Raw genomic sequence first — 23,024 nt, forward strand, 5'->3', positions numbered from 1 at the left:
TAACAGAGGATCCTTTCAGGGCACAATTAATTATAAGAATAATGGAATCATCACCATCACCCATCACCATCACCCATCACCCATCAATCATCAATCATCAATCATCATCAATCATCAATCATCATCATCTCTTTCCCCCACCCCCAACCCCATTCTGACTAATTGGCTCTCTTTGATTATGAACTTTTAAGTACTTTTAGAGAATACACAGGGTATGTCAGGTGCATTCACTTAGACGCAGTAACAAGCATGAGATCTCCTGAAACTCATAAACACAAGGCAATATTTATTGAGCTAAATTGTCTCTTTATTAGGAAAACACCAACACCACATTCTTCAAAATTACTGGAATTTTATTTGCCTCAGGCTTATGACTTGCAACCAAAGACATTGTGCAAAGAAAGCAAAGATTAAGTACACTTTAGGGAAAAGGTGATAATCCACATTGGTAACATAGAAGGTCAGTTTGATAAAAGAAGCCATCCATTACACTAGATAGATTGCAATATTCAATAGCATTTTTCAACCAAACTTTTTAAAATCAAGAGCCAGAAAAGGAGCAAAGTTTACAGTCGACATAAATCTGATACAATTCAAAAAGCATTTTTTTTTCAGAGATCATTGAGCATAAAGTGGAAAAATGTATATGGGAGTGGGGTGAAGTCTAACTACTGTACATTTATCAGCTATTAAACAAAGTTGCATATATGTACCACAGTGTAAAAAACAATACAGAACAAATAAAAACCTTGAAAATTGCCTGATGAAAAATAAAATAACCAGTGGCTTTTAATGGCTTCTCCTGGTTATCAGTACTACAAAAGACACATTTTTCATCTTTCTGATGCTATGTTAAAGCATCGTAACAGTTGATAAAACCAGGCACACTCAAACCATTACCAAACTAAACCCAACCCATAGAAATATACTATCAACCCACATATTTTCCATCAAAAGCTTATTTTTATTCAATCTTAGAGGCCCATTTGGTCACAATATTTTACAAATTTTTTTGGGTATTTTTTCATTTTCTTTTTTACACCATGATATCATATGTTTGTCTGGCACTATCCTAAAGCTAGTTTATAGATGATGAGAATACAGAAACAACCCAATGTCTATCTGACAAAATGAATTCACTGGGTGTAAATGAGAGAGGGGAAGAAGTTCATTTCTACCAGGAAAAATGTCTTATGTTGATCACTCGTCATCAGTCCCACTTGCTTCTGACTGATCCTGTGGGTCAAATAAAAACAAAAAAAATATATCAAATAAGGTTAAAAATTCTGACCACCTTAAAAATGTATGTTAAAGTATAATGTGGGAAGAAATAAATATGATGGAAACCAGCTTTACTACAAGCCTCTTCACTAGAGGGAAAGGCAAAAAGCAGGAAACCTATTGGAGACACTTTAGGCTTTTTTTTTTTTTTTTTTGACAGAAAAGGAGGTATTCTAGTGCAAAAACTCAAAGTACCAAATGGCTTGGTAATCTGGTTCCATGCTTCATTTGCCAATAATTCATCCCCTCTTCAGCCCTGTATTGACAGACTTGGATAATTACTCTCATTTTTTGACACAGTGTTTATTTAGATGGGTTCACAGGGTCAAAGTTATATGAACCTTACTCATTTGGATCCTTCATAACTTCACACAAAAATCTGCATGTGTTTGAAATGCCTACATTATATATTATGGACAGGGTGTGATGATAACTTTGAAACTTTTCCTCTGAGAAGCCAAAGGGGAAGAATAAACTCCGAAGCCTAGAAAATATAAATTCTCTTTCTTGAAAGAGACAGGGAAAGAGGAAGAAAGGGGGAGGGGAAGGAGGGAGATGAGGAAGAACAAAGAAGAGTGAGAGAAAAAAGCCAGTTGATAAGATCCTTTTAGACATTTAAAGGAGTTTAGGACTTTCCTGGTTTACCTTTGGTAAAGGTACCTTCTATTTTAATCCCAAATTCCTGAAATTAAGATGAATGCAGGACCTCCTTCTTAGTCTTCAACTTTTTAAAGTGAAATTAAAAAAAAATAATTTTAAATTATGTGCCTCAATTTCTGTATGATTTCTGGTAAATTCTGTGCATGTTAGTATAGGCATATTAACACTTCTCCTCCATCCTACCTCAAATTTAAGTTCCCCATTAGCCCTCATTGCTTCATCACCCATAGAGCTGATACTTACATTCTCATCCTGTTCTTCATCACTGTCATAATCGCTCACAACAGGTTTGGCTTTTCCTCGGCTCTGCCTCTTCTTGCCTTTTCCCTTGTCCCGGCCTTTCTCATCTTTTTTATTCAGCTTGATTTTCACTTTCACAGATTTTGCTAGAAGGAGAAAACCACCAAGTAAGTCCCAGGAAAAGCTTCACTTCCCCCTAGTTGGTCAAAGATGTCTGACCATGCTACAAGAGGCAGAGTGTGCTAACGAAAGTTGCAGCCAAGATGGGAGGCAAGTGACCTGAGGACTTGTTCTCATTCTGCCACCAGCTAGTGGAGTGACTGCACAAGTTATTAACTTTCTTCTGGTTCAATCCTGGCATCTAAAAACACAGATAATGATCTTCCCAAACCACCCAGACAGAACGGTTTGGAGTAAATAATGAGATGAAGGCAATTCCACCTTAGTCCTGGGTTCTTAAAATCCCCAAATTTGGTTGTTATTACAATGGAGTCTATTAAGAGGATCTCTAACCAGAAGTCACTTAATCATTGATCATCAATCCTAAGTACTTTATGTCTCAGCCCACATATGCTGTCTCAACTCTGAATTACCATGCTGACTAACCCCCTGATTATTTGTTCCTTATCATCTCTATCAACCATACAATGAAAGCAGTTTCATATCAAACACTCCTCCAGAAGACTTTCCACTCACTTTCCCCCCATATTCCCCATGTACTGATCTGGGTCTGGCCCCAGAATCATAAGGGTCATAAGGGCCACCTTCTATGTCCTGGACTAGGCCCTAGGTTCCTTCATTTTCCAGAAGCATGACCTTGGTGAGGGGCATGCTTCTCCATCCCCTGGGTCTAACTGGAACCTCCTGCCTCATATTTAGTTTGCTGATTTCCTAAGGTCTTAGAGGAAAATCACTAATGAGGATATTCTTGTCTACGTGATAGAGAACAGTGTTGAAAGATGTCACAAGGAAAACAGAAGCTGCAGGTAGTCCACTATTCCAGCAGCCAGTCATATGCAAATCTTCCATGGCTTTTGCTTTCTCTAACAAGGAAATTGTTCTTTAGACTGGGAAGGATAAAACAAAATAGGTTAGCAGAGAGCTGAAATCCAGGACAAATGAGATGGTAAGAGAGCATCTATAGCTTCCATCAAATGAGATCATGTCACCATGCCTGGATGGACTACATCACAGGCTACTGAAGGAACTGGCACATGTGACGATTCAGCTGCAGGCTGTAATCTCTGAAAAATATGGAGAATGAGAGAAATGGTATAGGAGTGAAGATGGGAAAATGTTGTCGTGATTTTAGAAAGTAGAAACATATTGATTTGATTTGTGACAAAATTCCATGACACATTGTTGAAGAGATGAACTGTGAGAAGTTAGAAAAGGGAACCACTGACTTCTAAGAACCAATGTGGTTTCACTGAGAACAGATCACTCCAGACTAAGTTTGCTGCTGCTGCTTCTTTTTCTCCTCCTCCTCCTCCCTTTTTGGAGGAGAGAAGGCAGGGCAATTGGGGTTAAGTGACTTGCCCAAGGTCACAAGGCTAGTAAGTGTTAAGTGTCTGAGGCCAGATTTGCACTCAGGCCCTCCTGACTCCAGGGCCAGTGCTCTATTCACTGTGCTACCTAGCAGGCCCAGTTTGCTTCTTTTTTGACAGCATTACTAGACTAGATCAAGGGAATGTTGTGGTCATTGTATATAACTGAATTTTGACAAAACATCTGTCAAAACATCTTGAGTAGTTTTCATTACTAACAGAGAGAGATGTACACTAGATGATAGGAAGATTTAGAACTGGTTGAACAACGAGATCCAAAGAATAGTCATTAATGAATCTCAACGTGGAGGGAGGTTTTGAGTGGAATATTCCTTAGCAGATCAGTTTTTAGCTCTGTGCTCTTTTAACACTCTTGTCAATGACCTAGATGAAGTTATAGATGGCATGCACATTAAAAGAAAAGATTACATAAATCTGGGGGTATCAGTTGATGTGTTGCTTGACAAGTTCTACAAAAGATCCAAACATGCTAAAAACAACAGACCTAATTTAATAAGATAAAATTTAATAGGGTTAAATGTAAAGTGTTATATCCAGGTTAAAAATTCAATGGCACAAGAGAGATAAGGAATGGCTATTCAATAATTTAAACAAAAAAGACCTAGGAATTGAAGTAGATTGCAGTATAGGAAGCTGGAAGAGGTAATACGCACCTACACTGAAAGAAGAGTTTCCCACAGTGAGAGTTTCCATTCAACTCTAATCCTGCACATTATATCTGCATTCAGTTTGTGTATCGCCTTTCGAAAACATTGACAAAATGTAGGAGGGGAACAGAAAGGTCACCAGGATCCTGAGGGAACTGAAGACAACAGCAAAAAAGAATCTGTTGAAAGGAGCTGGCTAAGATTAATCAGGTTAGGAGAAGACCTGAGCTCAAGGGAGCTATAAAGATAGCTGTCTTCATACACCTGAAGTGCTCTTACGTGGAGTGAAGATGAGATGTGTTCTGGATGGCACCAGAGGGCAGGACTAGAAACAATGAGGGGAAGATGAGGAGAAGCAGACTTCAGCTGAGTCTAAAGAAAAGTTTCCTGGTAAGTAGAGCTGTCTCTGACATAAGGATGGCGAAGAGGACGAAAGAAGAAAACCAAACTTGTTGGAGGACCTGTGAGTGAACAGCTAGACCCTTGCCGTATCAGTAGAGTTGTGAATTGTTTCAAACATTCTAAAAAAATTGGAAATAGGTCCCAAACTGACCATGCCCCTTGACTCCGTGATACTACCATTCAGCATATATCCTAAGCAGATCAAGGACAGAGAAAAATGCATGTAAATGAATATTTATAGCAGCATTTTTCTAATCATAAAATGGGAAACAACAGATGCCCATAAATTTCAGAGTGGATGAACAAATTGTGATACATGAATGCAATATTGAATTTAGAGAAATGTGGGAAACTTTCTATGAACAGATAAACAATGAAACAAACAGAACTGGAACAAATTATATGATGACAGCCAAAAAAATTGAAGGAAAATAATTTCCAAAGACCTCAAAACACTGATCAAGGGAGTTAAAACAAAGGTTTTAAGAGACTAATAATTATAAATAACTCCTAACTCTTGAAATAGAGGTAGCAGACTAGTGAATGAGATATGTATTTTCAGATATGGCCAATCTATCAATTTTTTTTTGCCAGACTATATTTGTTACAAAGGAGAGCATCTTCTCAGGTGGGAAAAGTAAAGTTAATAAGTATTGATAAGCAAAAAAAAAAATCAACAAAATACTTAAAAAATGCACAGAAGTCAACAAAATGTACAGAAGGGGACACAGACAAATATAGTGGAGTTTCATTATTCTCTTATTAAATTACACACACACACACCTTACACATACATATGTGCTTTTTTAGAAAATAGATTATACATAAAAATTCAGTTTCTTATGTAAGATTTCTTTGGATATTTGAATGTTTGTGTTTGAATGAATGAATAAAGAATTTATTATGCACTTACTATGTGCAAGGCAGTCTCTGCTCTGAAGAATCTCACTTTCTAATGGGTGAAATAACATATAAGGTTTCAGTTGCAAGTCAGAGAGAAATGTCCCAGGGTCCTCAGGTACAATGGCAAAGAAGACAGTAATGCTTTTTAAAATGTCATCTCCATTGATAAAATCATAGTTTCTGGTGTTGAACTATCTGACACTGCTAAGTTCTTTCTTTGGTGACAAGGATTTTTTTCACCTGGATCTTTAGTAACCTCAGAACAGCTGCAGGAGCAGTCTCAAGGCTGCATCTCCATAGGAATTGCTTCTTAGGATGGCGGTCAAGGACCATTCTTCAGACACGCCAAGGACTGGGCTGAAGACCCTGCCCCTCTGGGGTTCCAGGTCTTGAGCTGTCCCCATCAAGTCTGAAGGGAGGTGGTGGGTCAAGAGGGTGGTGATGGTTTGACTTGCCTGGAACGAGCTGACTCCTGTCTCTTCCTTGGGGTGCCCTGCTACATCAGGTAGGGCAGCTTGCTAGCTCTATGAGTGACAAAAGGTTAGTAGTTGATGGGAACAGTTTACCCCCTTCTCCACAGGTGTTGCCCTATAGGATGATGGGTGTGAGGGCTGAGTTGGAAGCAGGACTGGCAGTTGGGGAGTGCGGCCCATCCATGCCTTTTGTGCCTATCTGTCTGTTGGTTGTAGGCAATGGCCACTGCTGGCAGTGATGAGGAAGGTAGTCCCCTTCTCCATATTGTTACATTTACAATATAAAGGAAAATTTAGAAAAAAAAACAACAGAAACCAAAAGAACCCCAACCAAACAAACCTAACCACAAGGGAAGCGACAGTGGTGGTCTTTCCATCACTCGATATATTCAAGAGAAGACTGGATGGCCCCTTATCATGACTATAGTAGAGAGAATTCTTGTTGAGATTCAACTGAACTAGATAAGTTGTGAGGTCCCCGTTAAGTCTAAGATCCTTTTATTCCGACCATGGACAAAAGTCATTACAAAGTATCATGGGAGAGGAACCATTTAACACTTGATTTTGTGACTGATGTTAGGGTCTAGGAATATTTCTAATCCATATGGCATCATAAAATGGAGAAAGGGAAGACTAGGTTATAAAGTAGACTAGGAGCTTCTTTATAGAAGAAAGATATTCATTTCTGAAGATAAGAAACTGACTAAACTCACCAGGAAATCATGTTCAATGGGCTTTCATAAATCATGATCAAATGATATTGAATCACATAGCTAGAAGGGGTCATAGAAAACAGCTAATCCAAGCTCATTTTGCAGATGAGAAAACATACTCAGAGGCTAAATGATCTGTTCAGGAGTACACAGCTACCTAATGGCATAGTAAGGAGAGATAATTATGGGAGAATACAAAATCTCTTGCTTAAGAATCTATGTAATGGGCTTTATACCATATGCAACAAATTTTTTGGAAACAGCATGTGTTATTTTGATGGGGGCAATTGAGTATTTATGGGTGTATTTCAAAAAAGAGAAAGGCAGTAAAAAACTGCAACTTGACAGAGTCCCATAACAAAAGTTAAAATGAAATTAATTAGCAGAGAATGAGGAGGGGAATACATACATTTTTCAAGGATACAAAAATGATTTAGAAATCATGTCTAAAAATAAATAGGCCCTATCGTGAAGAGAGAAGTACAATCAAGTATAAGACTGAAAAGGTACATAATTAAAATCTATAAAACATCACAAAGTATATGGATAAGGTAAATGTAGACTGTTGTGTGAAAGAGTCATCAGATTCATTCTACTGGACCCAAGAAAGCACAAACAAAAAACATTACCGAGAAGAAAATTTAGACTCATTGTATGGGAACAACTTCTTTACCATTAGCTCTGTCCAAAAATGAAGTGGGCTACTGGAAGAGGTTACGGATTCCCCCTCTCCCTAGTGGTCCTGAAGCAAAGTATGACCATTTGTAATTTCTTGTTCATCTTGAACTAGATGGTCTATAATGTCCCTTCCAAATTAGAGGTTCTGTAATTCAAATATACTAGTAAATTCTATATTGTCAAAACTAGAAGATGGGCTTGAAATGGAAAGAGGTAAATTCAGAACAAATAAAAGGAAATACTATTTTATTCAGCACACAGTAAACTTCTGGAAATTACTAAAAGTTGAAAATACAAATTAAAATTTAGCTAAATTATTGCATGGTATGTGTGATTAACTACACTAATGTTCTATTGCGATGCCTTATCATGACATAGAGGTCACCCTTAGTTTTCAAAGAGGATACCAGCAGAGCATTAGCTTTTGAAGATCTTGGAGTACTGGTCACGGTGATAGCCTCTATGATTACCAATCAGCTAAGAGATGTTCGTTACCAGGTGGAAATGCTTGGAGTACTGGTCATGGTGATAGCCTCTATGATTACCAATCAGCTAAGAGATGTTCTTTACCAGGTGGTCCATGGAGGGGAGCAATTGAAGGCCAAAACAACTCTCAAAGAGTATCTACTAAGTCTAAGAAAGATTGTGATCTGCATCAAGGATGGCAATGTTCACAAAGAGGTTTGTTGGGTTTTTTTTTGGCTTTTTGGAAGGGGAAAGGCAGGGCAGTTGGGGTTAAGTGACTTGCCTAAGGCCACACAGCTAGTAAGTGTTAAGTGTCTGAGGCCAGATTTGGACTCAGGTCCTCCTAACTCCAGGGCTGGTGCTCTATTCATTGCTCCAAGTAGCCACCCCCAATGTTCATAAGGAGAAAACCACCACTCCTTCCATTATTACCTTAGATTAGGATTCTAAAATGGAGATTATAATTAGATCACATCTTTCACCTATGGGTTGACATTAGGGAAGACAGCCATGCTCTTTCATAAAACGTATCTTGATGGCTGGACAATGGGTCTGACCCAGCACAAAGAATTCTCTACACTCATGTTCTTAAGCTTGGATAGAGGGTATTAAGATTAATAAAAACTACATATCCTTCACAAGTTTTCAAAGGCTTTTCATATAACACTGAAACAACTCTCAGAAGTGTGAGGAAGCAAAGAAATGGTACAATTGGACCATTCAGATTACCCTCAGATTCTGATTCATCCTCATCTTCCTCTTCTTCCTCATCATTGCTTTCATCTTCACTCTCTTCTTCTTTGGCAATTTTCTGCCGTGCACTCTTAAACACTGACTGTAGAACAATGGAGTCCTCATAGATCTACAGAATTAAAATATATCTGTTAAAATCGCAAATTTAAACAAAAACAATTCAGACTTTTCCCATAGGAAACAATGAGGATTATACGAATTCTAAGAAATGGCAATATTGATTATTAATATCCCAAACCAAACTCACATAAACACATTTTGCAGGATATGGAACTCTATGTTCTAATGGATAGGGAGTATCCAATTCAAATGATCTACAAGGTATAACAGAAAGTTACAATGAAGTTTTCTTGATAATAAAAATCTCTACTCACTGAGCCATCTAGCTGGGCCCTTAAAAGTTTATGATGTCATTATTGAGACAAAACAGGGCATGAGGGAAGGGAGGGAAGGGTGATGAACTAGAGTCTAAAGATTTAGGTTCAAATTCCAGCTCTGACACCAATTTAGCAGTGTGCCCCTGGGCAAGTCATTTAATTTCTCCAAGTCTAAGTTTCTTTATTGATGAAACGGGGATCATGCTCCTTGCATTGTTTGCCCCACTAAGTTGTAGTGAGGAAGGTACTTTAAGGTTTCCAAAGCACTTGGCATGAGGATTAGATAGTATAAGGATAACTGCTGTGTTACAAAGCAAGGCAGCATCCTCTCCATGCCAAATTTCCTCACCAAACCTTAATGAACTCCTCGACTACGTTAGCGGCAAAAGCAGGAGCCAAGAATGTTCTAAAAAGAGAGAGGACTAAGACTGCTGTGACCATGGGAGGTTTCACTGCAGAAATGGAACTCAAAGATAGACCTTGAAATCAAGGGAGGTTATGGATAGCTACAGAAGATGGGGGAAGGCCTTCTAAGAGATGGGAGTGCCGTGAGCAAAGGTGGGGAGGTCAGAAAGAACAAGCGACATCTTGGAGTCAGTGAACAGACTGACGTGACTGAAATTGGGGGATTATAGAGTTCTGAAGTGGCTGGAATGTCACATTGGGGTGATATTCTGAAGAGCCTTCAAGAGCTGGCAGTGGAATCTAGGCTTTATCATCGAGGCAATAGAGAGCCATTGAAAGTTTGAAGAGTGGAGTAACAAAATAAAAGTTGCAATCTAGGAGACCTGATCTGGAAGGGCATTGAAGGTCAATTGTAGGGGAGAGGAACTGGAGGCAGAATGACTAATGAAGGTAAATGAACCACACTGCAAGCATAAGGTGGTAAACATCTGGGCACATGTGGGACTAAGCTAACACTATCAGGATTAAGAAGAATTATATTTAATATAAGAATCAGTAATAAAATGTCATCCACAAAAGGATTCTCATTTGTGTCCTTCAGATTCTAGCTTTTATTTTAAACTTATCTAAAGAGTGTCTCTGTAAGGAAGAGGGTTGCCTTTTATATCAATTATTTTGGTCAGAAAACCAAATGACAACACAGGTAATATCCCAGAAGGTAGATTATGTCTAAGAATCATTTTGAGACTTCAAATGCTCTCTCTAATCAGTTGGTAAGGACAGATGGAGAGGTAAATTAAACTGACACATAAAAGATTAAGGAATTTAAGGTGGCCTTTATTGCATCAACTGGCAGAGGCATTGAAATAGCACTCCCCCCCTCTTTTTTCACTATCAATATTTAAGGCCAAGGATACAGAATGAAAATAATAGTAACTCACTATACAGCACTTTATGGTTCATGAGTCAAGTCAACCAAGCATTTCCCCCAAAAGAAACAACCTTTTCCTTAGTTTTGAGGAAAGTTTATGATGCCTTTGAAATCTGACTTCAACTAAAACTGCTCTCTCAAAAATTACCAGTGATTGACAAATCCAATGCCTTTTTGTCATTTTCCACACTTTACCTCTCTCCAACCTCATGCTTTGTTTTCTCTTGACTCTCTCAGTGTCTGGTCGTCACTTGGTTCCTGTTGGATTATCATCCATCCTCTAAGTTCCTATGTACCCCAAGGTCTTGTTTTGGGCTGTCTTCTTTCTTTTCTCATGAATCCCATTAAAATCTCTAGCCAGCTATCTCTCTTCATTCTCCCTTCCTTGCTTCCTTTCTTTTCTTCTCTTCCTTTCTTCCTTTTTTCCTTCCCTCCCTCCCTTCCTCACTTCTCTTGCCAGAAACTCAATGCCTGCAGAAATTCAATGACTTCTCAGCATCTCCACCTGAATACCTCGTCAGCATCTCAATCTCACTATTTCTAAACCCTCCACTCTTCCAGAGTCTGTTTCTGCTGAGGACGGCATATGCTCTTCCTGATTAAGACAGGTTGAAAACTTGAGAGGCCTTATAGATACTTCCTTCTCCCTCAGCCCACATGGCAGTCAACTGCCAAGCCCTGTCCATTCTGCCTCTAAAATGTCTGTCCCAGCCCCTGCTCTCTGCCTTCCTACACAGTCACCATCATGCCAGTACAGCACTCTGCAGTACGCAGAGGTAAGTATTTCCAAAACGAAGGTGATATGTTTCCATTAATTTTACTCTGTGGCTCATGTCAATTCCTTAAGGGAGCTTCCTAATTTATGAAATTTTGCTTAGATAAAATATACAATAGAAAAGCAATGCTTCCACTAGTAAAGCAAAACAATCCGTCTGACCTCATTCTTAATGTTCGCACAAGAAGTCCTGCCTCACTTAGCAGCAAGGCCAGCTTATCGGTGTCCCTCACTTGGACTGCTTGACAAAAGAAGGTAGCACACATACAGAAAACCAGAATATCTGAGAGTGTCCGTACCCAGAATAATGGCAAAACCCAGAATGTCTGCCTCTTTTTGGCAGATGTTTTGCAATAGGAGGATAATTAATATTCAAAAGATTCTTTAAAACTAGGTTTAAGGTGCAAAACACCTTATTCAAAAGAACAGACATGGAAGCTAACAAATGTGAGTGAGCTGAGTCCAACCTGTGATCCCTCCAAGTTGAATGTCTGAGCATTGTGACAGAGCAGCATGACATCCTTCTCCAAATCACCAAGGCTCCGGTACTTGTGATTACGGATCCTTTCCTAATGGAGTTTTTAGATGTTATGGAGGAGAGGAGAGAAAACACAAAATAAGTGATTCTGGTAACAATATGTACAGCCTGATTCTCTCTCTGGCCTCTGCAGGAATAACCCTCCTACAAGTCATGCTTCCTTCCAAGGATGGGGTACAGAGTGGGCAGGTAGGAATTAGAGTGAGGAAAGGAGGAGAGAAAATTTTTGAGAGAAAATAAAAGTATACCCAAAATGTAAGTTACAAGGATTCTCAAACCTGTCCAATGACATAGTCTAGATAGACTGACATGTTTCAGCTTACAGGCTACCCTCACATGTCCCCAGTCCCACCAAAGCCACTTCATTTAATTTGTAGACTTCTCAATTTCTACATTTATTTTTTAAAATGGAAGCTTGCTTTCAAACATGACACCTACCTTTATTTTTTTGAAATCCACTGGCTTCCTAATTAATTCATAGTATTCTGGTAATTCTTTCCTTGATGGAAGTTGAATGAAGACTTCACTTAGCTGTCGCCCTGAACTGAAAAACAAATCAAGCAACATTCAGTAAGGGATTTTCTTTACGGTCAATGTCAATAAAACAAAATATATAGATACTGTATTACACAATGCACAGGAATATGGAATTCCTTAAATCAATACAAAATCCAACTGCCCTGTTAGTCAATATACTTTGCTGTCACTTTAAAGTCAAATGAAAACATCAAAGACCACAACTCCTATCACACTATATGCAAAAGCCATTTTGAATTTATTTTTCAGAGCAAGCAAATCTCTTCCTCTCCTCTGGGAGCATTTAAAAGCTTTCTATTCAACAGAAAACCAGATTATTTAGAGAAGCAACTATTCTTTGAGCTAAAGGAGAAATGGCTAGGAGAAATTTTCTCCAAAAATTCATTATTGATTTTGACCATTATTTATAATAATTTATTATAGATTGCCTTAACCTAAAAGCTATTTTATGTATGTATATATGTATATATAATTTATGTGTGTATATATGTATATAATTCAATTCTGTCCCTTTTCAAAAAATGTTCATGTTATAAATCACATATATCTTGTATTAATATCCAGAGGAAACATTGCCATGTCTGCCTAAATACATTTCTATGTACAGAAGGCAGTTTATGTATTTTTTAAATAAAAGGAAATTATTTTGAAAGTGAAAATGGCTCCTTTTCCTGAGACATATACTTAAAATCTATTGAAGACACAGACATGTACTTAAGAGTGTATTTTCAGGGCACAAAAATGCCTGGAATTTATTAATTTGTAAAACAGACTCAAGATAGTGAAGCATTTTTCCATCAGAAATTTAGCCTACATACCATAATGAATAAACATTAATATTAACTAATACTGGAGGCTAAATATGTATATATATATAATATCTAAATAAATAAGAATATCATCATTTAACTGCATGTCTACTTAGATCAGTATCAGTTTGTGAAAAATAGAATCATTTTATAGTCTTCTCAGAATGATGCCACTGCCTACTCCCTTTGTGCAGCCAAAGATAATCACAAAATATTACAAACCGCTTCTCTCAAAATTCCGGAAAGCTCTTCTTGGGGGGAGGGCTGCTAGAACGTTCGAAGGTAACAGTTAGGCATGAGTGACAATATGCTGTTTTAATCCATATTCCCAGTTGAATAATTAAAAAATAATCATAATGACAGTTATCATAAAAAACATGCGCAGTAACTTAAATGGTTGCTTAGCAACTAGAAGGAAAAATGCTGAAGTGCAAAAGGGGCCTGCATAAATTAATAGAAATGTCTCTGTCAGAGGGATGAGTGAAGTTCTCTACTGCACTAGGTCACCTTTTTAAAAAATGCATATGTGCAACTCATGAATACTCAAATGGAGTCCAGAACCCAGGAGGGAGAGAAGTACTGTTGCCTAGGGAAATGGTCTTTTACTCAAGAATCACAAAGTGTTTAATTAGGCTATTTTAGCAGGAAGCTGGTGCTTTATCTCACCCAATTGAGAAATGCACATATGTGTGTTCCTCTATAAATTTTATCTCATAGGTCACGATGGAAACACAATTTATTAATATCTGAAACACAGAATTACAATTTCTGGCTCTTGCCATATAAATTTAAAACTGCTTATTTTCTCTACAATGAAAATCTGAAAGAAAAATGAAAGGTACATACAGATTTTAGATTCCCCCCTCCCATTTCTTGAAATGACTTCTTCACAACCAATAATCATTGATCCAAAAGGGTGGGGGCCCTATAATTTTAGATTAAATGCTTCAATATCTTCCTGGTGTTATTTTTTTACTTTGCCAATAGATGGTGTCATTTTTCTATTGAATTATAAGTGCATCCTTTATATCAAGACCTATAACTGACATACTAAATTGGGACTGAACAATGGCATGTTTCTGACAGACAATATGCTGAGGATCTCTAATAATAGAACAGGTATGCAGAATCTTCGAATGAGCAGTCCAGTTACCCAGCTGATCCTGAATGGATCTAGTTTACAAAAACAGACAAGCCCTGCTCCATTACAATTAACCAATTAGGAATAATAAATCAGAATTGAATGACTCATTATTGGACAGAGGGAGTTAGATGTCAAGTCTAAAAAATAAATATGTTTAATTAGTTTTATAGATGAAAGCTTATTGATCTTCACCCTTCAAGTGAATTTTTCATTCTATTTTCTGATAGTAGAGATAATTTACATTATAATATGGGGGACAATGAATTTCACAGGAAGCTTGTTGTTATTTTTGCCAGATGTGTGTGTGTGAGAGAGAGAGAGACAGAGAGAGACAGAGGGAGGGAGACTGAATTCTGGGGTATAAACTCATGTGTTGTTATCTACTACAGCATTCGGTGCTTAATTCAATAAATATTTTGGACATCTACTACATACTAATAAATGCTTTAGGAAATGTTGCTTTATTCTATATATCCGGTATGGAGACAAATGAAACAAATTTTGCCTTCTAAGAGCTGAGGAGTGAGTGTATGCGAGTGTGCGTGTGTGTGTGTTTGTGTGTGTGTTGAGAGGGGTGGTTTGTGTCTGTGGGTGTGAGCATGTTGTGAAGGAGCAGGGACAAGACAAGACAAGACAAGTATATAACTATGGTTGTTGTCCTTCATACTCCAAGAAGATCAAAATGACATCCCAACGGCTGGGGTCAATATTCAGGGAGTCCAACTGTGGCTGATCTCACCCATGTGAGCTCAGAAGGCTTTGCCACAAGTCGGGTACAGAGTCCATGTGCACATTGGGATGGAAGCTATAATGCAAGACAGAATGTGAGTAAGTGTCCCAGAAGCTGTACAAACAAAATGCTATGAAGATTCCAAGGAAGCTCTCGTAGCTGGGGCTACTCTACTGGGCCACCAATTCTTTTGCCTACTCTTCTCAATTACCCACTCAATGAAATGATTCAGGGCGATCAGCATCTTCTGCACATGCCTTCCTACTCTTTATAACTTCCTGCATTTGCTTACATTAATTTTTTGTCCCCCTACAATGTTCTCTATTCTTATCACTTGCTGAAATCTTCATCTTTCCAAGGCCAGTTCAAGTCCTAATTCCTCACTTCTCAGAACTTCTACTGCCATTACAATAATGAACATACAGTTTAGAACTGAATATCAGCTCCTTGGTGGGCTGGTTTTTTTCTTTCTAAGTAGACAAATTTCACAAGGGTAGGGAGCATGTCTCTCATCATACCTAGTAAAATGTTAAGAAACGTAGTGGACTCACTCAAAAATAACAAATTGTTTTCATTTTTTTTTCTTTACCTCTAACTTTTAAAAAATAATACTTTTGCTTTTCTTTAAATAGAAAATTCGTGAAGTTTGGGGTTTTCAGGCTTTCTCTTAAGCTACAAAAGGCTTTCAAATAAACTTTGCAAATATTGGAAGGGTTTTTTTTTCAGTACTAGAAAGATTTTAAAAGTTCCAGACAATGGACTAATTGTACATTAATTTGTAAAAGGTGCTCTGTTTCTATTGAAACTATTAGGCTTACCTCAGGTTTCCCCCCTCCCATTATGTCATTTGACTAAATTGTTACAATTGAAGTCTAAAAGCTGTACTTGGCGATTAATACAAGTTATCTTTCAAATATGCACTTCTTTCCATGATAAAGAAAAAAAAATACAGAAGGGGACTAGTATCCTACTGATTCAAATAATTCTAGAACAATTTATTACAATTACATATTCCTGTAATAGAAGTGTGCTACTAATAACTATAACGATGATAAAAGGTGATGGAAATTCTGTAATGCTCACAAAAGGTCATGAAAATTCTGAGTATATGTTTAGAAAGGCAGCAGGACATGGTTTAAAGAACACCAGGTTTGGGCGTTAAGGGTTCACATACAGATCAACTACAAAATCACACCATGACCTTCATCTCTTTGGGTTTCCTCTGTCACATCTATAAATGAGGACAGATGTTCTCTAAGGTCACTGTCAACTCAATTATATTAATGAAGAAAACAAAAAAATAAATACTGATGAGAGAGGCCAGGAAACAGTCCCATTTTAAATCTGTAAATCTAAATTGTACAAGGAAATGTACAATTAAGTCCATTTCAAGCTACATGTACATTAGATCAGAAGGCAAACTACTTTAAATTCATTTGTAGACTTCCTACAAGAACAGTCAATGTAATAAGTAAGTGTAACAAATAAAATGCCTCTATAAAGTCCTACTTGGATGCCCCATCCAAGTCTGGGAAGCTATGGTGAGTTCTTGAAAGATCATGCCAACAGAGAAACATGACCATTCTGGAAAAGCCTCAGCTATGGCTCCAGCAATGTAAAATGTTCGTTTTCAAAGGACCAGCCTATCTAGGTGAGAAGTTTTACTCGAATTTGCTGACCATGAAAAAAAAAGAAAAAAGATGAAAAGACCCCCTACTTCATGTGACTGGCCCCTTTCTGTTTCCATAGTGATAGTAACAGTGTAGTTATGCCTACAGACTAGTTTTTAGACCACCAATAAACATGAATTGAATTCATTAGTTCTCTAAATGTGATATCCTTGTCCAATGGCAAGTGGACAATCTACGAAAGCAACTAAAGCATATTTACCTTGACATTTTTTCTACAAATGAAACCAATACACAAAAGGAAGCTACAGCTATGAAGGAGGATAGTTCACAGATTTTCCTTGAAGAGGCAAATAAAAGTGTTGGTTTTTTTTTTTAATCGTGAATGGATTATTTTTTCCTCTACACCCTCGCCTCTTCTAAACATCTCTATTTTTGATGAAGGTGCCACCTTTATCCAATGTCTCAGGTTCATAAGCTCTGCATTATCTCTGATTCCTTATTCCCCTCCATCCTACATATCTATTCCATTGTCAAATCTTGCCATTTCCACATTCACATCTCTTATCTAAACTCTTTTCTCTACTCAACTGCCACCTTGGTTCAGGCCCCTGTCCCTTCTTATCTAGATGATTACAACAGCTTCCTAATTGGTGTCCCTGCTTCAAGACTCTCATCACTCCTGTCAATTCTAGACCTTGCTGCCAAAGCAATTTTCTTTAAATTCAGCTCTGTCCATGTGGCGTTTTCATTCAACCAACTCCAGGGACTTCCCATTGCCTCTAGGATAAAATATAAACTCCTTTGTTTTGTACAACCTGGTCCAAATTTATCTTTCCAGCCTCAGAGGACATTACTCGCCTCCCACATCTTACAACCCAGCCATACTGACACACTGACTTTCTCTCTGTTCTTGGTAAAGGAAGGCATTGTACCTCCCATCTGTGGTTCTTTGCCCTTTGCATCCCCCATAGCTGGAATGCCTTCTCCTCCTTACCTTTGCCTCAGAGAGTTCCTCTCCTTTAAGATGCAACTCAGGCTCTTCCACATGAAGCCTTTCTTGTGCTCCCAATTGCTAGCGTCCTGCCTTCTAAACTACCTTGTATTTAAATACAGTGTGTATATAATATTTATGTATATATTTATAAACTTCATGTTTATGCTGCATATACTTGTAAAAAGTAAACTTTTAATATTTTATTGTTACATTGCCTACATATCTCCCTCTATACCTTCCCCCCACCCAGAGAGCCATTTCACATCACAAATAATGCTGCTGTGTATATTTATTAAATGTACTTATTTTCTCCATCAGAATGTAATCTATGTTAGTAACACTGTTTCATTCTTTGAACTTTTATCTCCAGTGTCTTGCTTAGCACTTGGCACAGAAAAGGTACTTAAGAAGTGTTTGTTGATTGACTTACATATCTGAAGGCAGCCAGAAACATTTCATGGGGAGCTTAATTGTCTTGGTATACAGTGCCCCTAAGCATTTACAATGTGATGACCATGGAAATTGTTGTAGTTTATACACCCACCATTTGTTGCAGAGGATGAGGAAGTAAAGAAATTCTATGAAGATTTTAATAATACCTTATAAATCAAGCAAGGCATACTTTGATACTCTGACTCCAATGAAAAGGTGGACATCAGAGGGTATGAAAAAATCTGTTGCAAAATGAGGTTTAAGATCAAGAAACAAGAAAGGCCACAGGCTTGTATGATTCAGGAGCCTTAAACTTTTATGTTGTGAAGATTTTCTTTGGGAAAAGAACCAAGAAGTGCTGGTCACAGGTAGCACCAAGTAACACAATGAAATAAAATTGATTACATTTAAATGACCAGACGATGATTCATTACTGACATGCATGCCATTCCCAAATCATCTGTTCAAGTATAGTCCTAGAGCTGGAGCAAATATCAAAATTAATCCAAAACAAGAAATAAAAAATTTAGAAAATAGTAGAGCATATGATTAAAACAACTACTCATCTACTTCAAACAACTACCTAAAACAACTTACCTATTTAAATAAGCTGTTTGTACAGAAACAACTAAGAAATGTATAAAACAATAGATATCAATCCATATTGTAGCCATTTCCTTAAAAAAATTATTAATTCAAATGCATTTCAAATACATGAAGATCAAAGAACCAAGAAATTGCTTTTGCCAAGAGACATACAGCAGCCACTGGCATCACTGTTTAGAATATATAATTGCTTGTAAAATTTTACACAGAACCACCTCAGAAAAGGGTGAAAAGTGAAAGAAAAAGCAAGTTTGATGATGGCAAGATGTCCAACTATGTGAAGTTATCTTAAGAGCAATTAAAGATAAAACTGGAACGTGCAAAACAAACAGGTGAAAATTATTAAAACTCCACTACTACAGTAAGCCTTGACATCATTTTTCCTGCAAAGATGCAGAAATGTCACTAAAGAAAACAAGATAGAACAAGCAGCTGGAATGGACCAGTTTGTGCTGATGGCAACACGTTTTGATGCTGAAAAAATTTTGGACCTTTTAATTAATTACCCACAAGAGTTGACAGAGAGAACAACAATCATTACTGACCCAAACACCTAGTTTCCCCATAAATAAAACAGTGTTTATGAGAGCAATCTACACATTCATTAAATGTACACTTGTTGAAGGTATAAGATGATAGCAAGTGGAAATTTGCGAATTATATTCTAGAGTAGACCACATATTAACAATCACATATAATGAATTGAAGAGTACATATAATATGGGATCCTAATCTGATTATCGTTCTTGATTGTTAAAAGAAATAAATTCTATGGAATAAGATGCTGTCTTTAAAGGCTCTCCAGCAACAAGGTATTTTCCATGTATATGTCAAAATTATATGAGATTTTACAAGAGAGCTAATTTGTTTTGATAACTCTCTGATTATTAATATCAGACAAGGGGATAAAACAAAGAGATACAAGCTTACCAAAGGTGCCTGCCACTGTCATGGAAGATATCCACTCCAAATTCCATATTAAAGATGGATTTCAAACCAATGAAAAAATGTTGGCATGTTAATGCAGTGGAATGTAATTGTGCCACAAAAAATGATTAAAATAATGGCTTAGAGAAATCTGGGAAGACTCATGAACTGACGCAGAGTGAGGTGAGCAGAACCATGAGAACAGTCTGTACAACAACAATGCAAAGACAAATAACATTCAAAGACTTAATAACTCTGGTCAATGCAATGAGCAGCGCTATTTGGAGGACTGCTGGAGAGTTAGGCTGTCCCTCTCCTGACAGAAGTGGTGGATTCAAAATGTCGCATGAGATATGTATTTCTGGACATGGGCAATATGGGAATGTATTTTGCTTAATTGAGGACAATTTTTATGTGGCTTTTCTCTTTTCTTTTCAATGGGGGGTTGAGGGAGAGAAAATAAGTGTCAATTGAAAGATTAAATTTTTTAAAATCCCCTTAATTCCCCATTGTTGGTGAAGTTGCTTGTAATATTATAGAATATCCTAAATGGAATTCATAATCTCTCAAAATAGAATTTATACATGTATATATGCACACATATACATATAGAGAGTGTCTGTGTATGTATATGCATATTATATAGCCATATGTATACACACCCAATACATATATGTCCACATATATGTATGTTATAATTATGTATACACATGTTATATATACACATATATACATGTATATGCACACATACATTTATATGTCTTGGAAAATGTATAAAGATTTGGGCCCGGAGCTGAATGGGAAGAAGAGAAAAGTGAACTAGATTGCCTTTTGTACACCATATGTGTCTTTTAGTAATTAAAAAATCCATCTTTTAAATACCAATATTCTTCCCATGATGTTAGATGACTGCAAGTCACAGAATGCTCTAGTCTCTGCAGAACTGAAGTTAAGGGTCAATCAAAGGGCACATGGTGGTTGTGATCAGTCTGCAATCCTTTACACACAAGGAATTATACAGAGGAAAGCATGGAAAGGATGATATGAGAGAAATGTAAAATAAAGAAAAAAACCAAAACATAGATTGGTCATATAGAAAGAGCAAGCTATAGCCAATAGACAACCAGCATGCTTTACTGATACAAAGAAAATGAATATTAACCTGTAAACAACAGTCACCTAGGACACACAGGCATTGCTACCGTACACAGCACTGGAGTGAACGCCCATATTGGGGAGATCAAACATCCATTGGAGTAATTAAATAACTGAATGCTTTTGATCTGAATCACAATGAACTGAAAATGTGCATTTCATAAACAGAAAAGAGGAAAAAACCTGGAGATGTGAAATTTACATTGCTGTCAACATACTCTTTCTGGACTCTACATCTATAGGCAATATCTATGTTGTATAACAGACACAACTTACTTTTCATTAATAATAGCTAATGTGGGGGCAGCCAGGTGGCTCAGTGAGTACGAGCACTGGCCTCAGAGTCGGGATGACCTGGGATCAAATCTGGGCTCTGATACTTAGCACCACACCCAGAAATAACTGGCTGTGTCACCTTGAGCAAGTAACTTAACCCCAATTGCTTAAAAAAAATAGCTAATGTGTTTTAAGGTTTACAAAATGCTTTATGTATCAAATAGATATACATGATTGGATCCTTGCAGCACTAGAGGTATTTTTATCAGCATTTTAAAGATGATTAACCAGGTGCAGAAAGATCACATGACTTGCCCATGACGGCGAATCAGTAAAGTGTCAGAGGTGGATTTTAAGCTGAAGTTTCTACTGATACTCTGTCTAGCACTCTATACATCATATTGCTTCACCTCTATCCCTAATGTCTGATTTCTGTCTTGAGCAAAATTGTTTTTTGTTAAATCTAACATTGGATACAGAAGCAGGATATATGTGAGATTAGGAACAAAGATACAGCCACAATTTTCTAAAAAGTATACGTATACTCTTTGGCTGTAAGTGAGGCTGGGGACTTTGCAAAGCCCTCTCTCACTTCAGTCCAATTCCTTTGCAAGTCACAGCATCATCTTCCTGATGTAATGGTCCTCTCTGAGAACAACTTTCACGTGGTCACTGATTAGCCTAGATATAGGATCTCTAGACAATTTTAGATTCTTTTAAGGATTATAACGACTACCTGGCTAAAATAGATCTCAATAATGGATGTAGAAATTGTTGGCTGGTCCTGGAGGTACATTAAATGTTAGCACTATCATTATAGCTTTAAGGTCAGGCACTATAAAGCCACTGGAAGAATTCAGATATCCATTATAAAAGTATAAGGAACTTAGGAATTTTTGTCACTAAAATAGAGACAAAGACAGAAAATGGAAAAAAAAAAGAAAAGTTGTTTTGAAAGTACAATGCATTTGTGGCTGCTACACTTCATATTCTTTATTGTATGGTATCCTAACATTGAGGCACATAAGAAAAGGTAGTCATATGATGTGGCATTGGAAAGCTCTACGAGTATGTCTGGAGACACTGTTTTAAATCTGCTCTGAGATTTTAAGTGAAAACAGATTGTTCCCCTCAGTCTTAGGCCTAAATTCACTCTGTAAATAGCCTCTTGTGTTCAGAAAATTTAGTACTTATTGGACAATTAGTAAATTAAATTCACATTTAAAGGGATACTTGAAAGATTTAGGCTGCAAAGACAACAATAAGTTCAGAATAGTTTGCTTACAATTGATACCATATTAAAACTTAACAAACTAACAACAACAACAATATGTGGCATTTATGTAGAGATGTAAAATTTACAAAATACATCACAAACATTCAGGTTCTCTGGGACTTGGTTTACTGAAGTTCTGTGTTCCCTGCAATAACTCTGCAAACTATACACAATGATAATTTCCCATTGTAAGGCAACAATGGAATGTGAAAAGAAAATATGCTTCATTTAAAAGAGTTCCTAGTTATGATTTTAATTCTGATGAACAAGAAATATGGAAACGATGGGGACAATGTGATAAGTGACTATGTCATCTTGGACCCAATGATAGTGGAACTAAGCAAACATACTCTACAAAATAGATTTCAATTTTTTTTTAAATTAAGTTTGGTGCCAAAGTCAAAGGATCTAATGGAGAACATAGCTCAATATAGGTGAGATACTTCATAAATGATTACATATTATTTTAGCGAGGAATAAAAGGGCTGGTAGGTCTATTACATGCAACGGGCTGGTAATTTAAAAAATTATCTGTGATTCAGATACAGACTTTCAGGGAGTAAATATAGAAACCTTTTCTTTGGCAATATGGCAAAGACTATGGACCCCTTCTAAGAATAGTATCTTTAAATGTATAAAATAAAATGCATAGGACTTAAGGGAAACCAAATATAATGAAATAGTTATGAGGCCTTTGA

At 37.1% G+C, this 23,024-nt stretch overlaps 1 protein-coding gene across 9 annotated transcripts in view; it reads right to left on the reverse strand.

Annotated features, from left to right (window-relative positions):
• Window positions 1–285: 285 nt before the first annotated feature.
• The window catches only part of SMARCA2 (SWI/SNF related BAF chromatin remodeling complex subunit ATPase 2), a 289,270-nt gene continuing 266,531 nt past the window's right edge, over window positions 286–23,024 (reverse strand). For all 9 annotated transcript variants that reach the window (XM_069086747.1, XM_069086767.1, XM_069086776.1 and 6 more), the window contains 5 exons: window positions 12,248–12,353; window positions 11,739–11,840; window positions 8,760–8,892; window positions 2,185–2,327; window positions 286–1,236 (listed from right to left, as the gene is read on the reverse strand). In XM_069086747.1, coding sequence (XP_068942848.1) covers window positions 1,201–1,236; window positions 2,185–2,327; window positions 8,760–8,892; window positions 11,739–11,840; window positions 12,248–12,353 — 520 coding nt within the window. In that variant the 3' untranslated portion in view covers window positions 286–1,200. The remainder of the gene's footprint in view (window positions 1,237–2,184; window positions 2,328–8,759; window positions 8,893–11,738; window positions 11,841–12,247; window positions 12,354–23,024) is intronic.

Source organism: Petaurus breviceps, unplaced genomic scaffold, assembly GCF_028583685.1.
Source record: "Petaurus breviceps papuanus isolate PSGF00001 unplaced genomic scaffold, PetGlider_PUasm1.0 118, whole genome shotgun sequence".
In the NCBI taxonomy this organism is placed as follows: domain Eukaryota; kingdom Metazoa; phylum Chordata; class Mammalia; order Diprotodontia; family Petauridae; genus Petaurus; species Petaurus breviceps.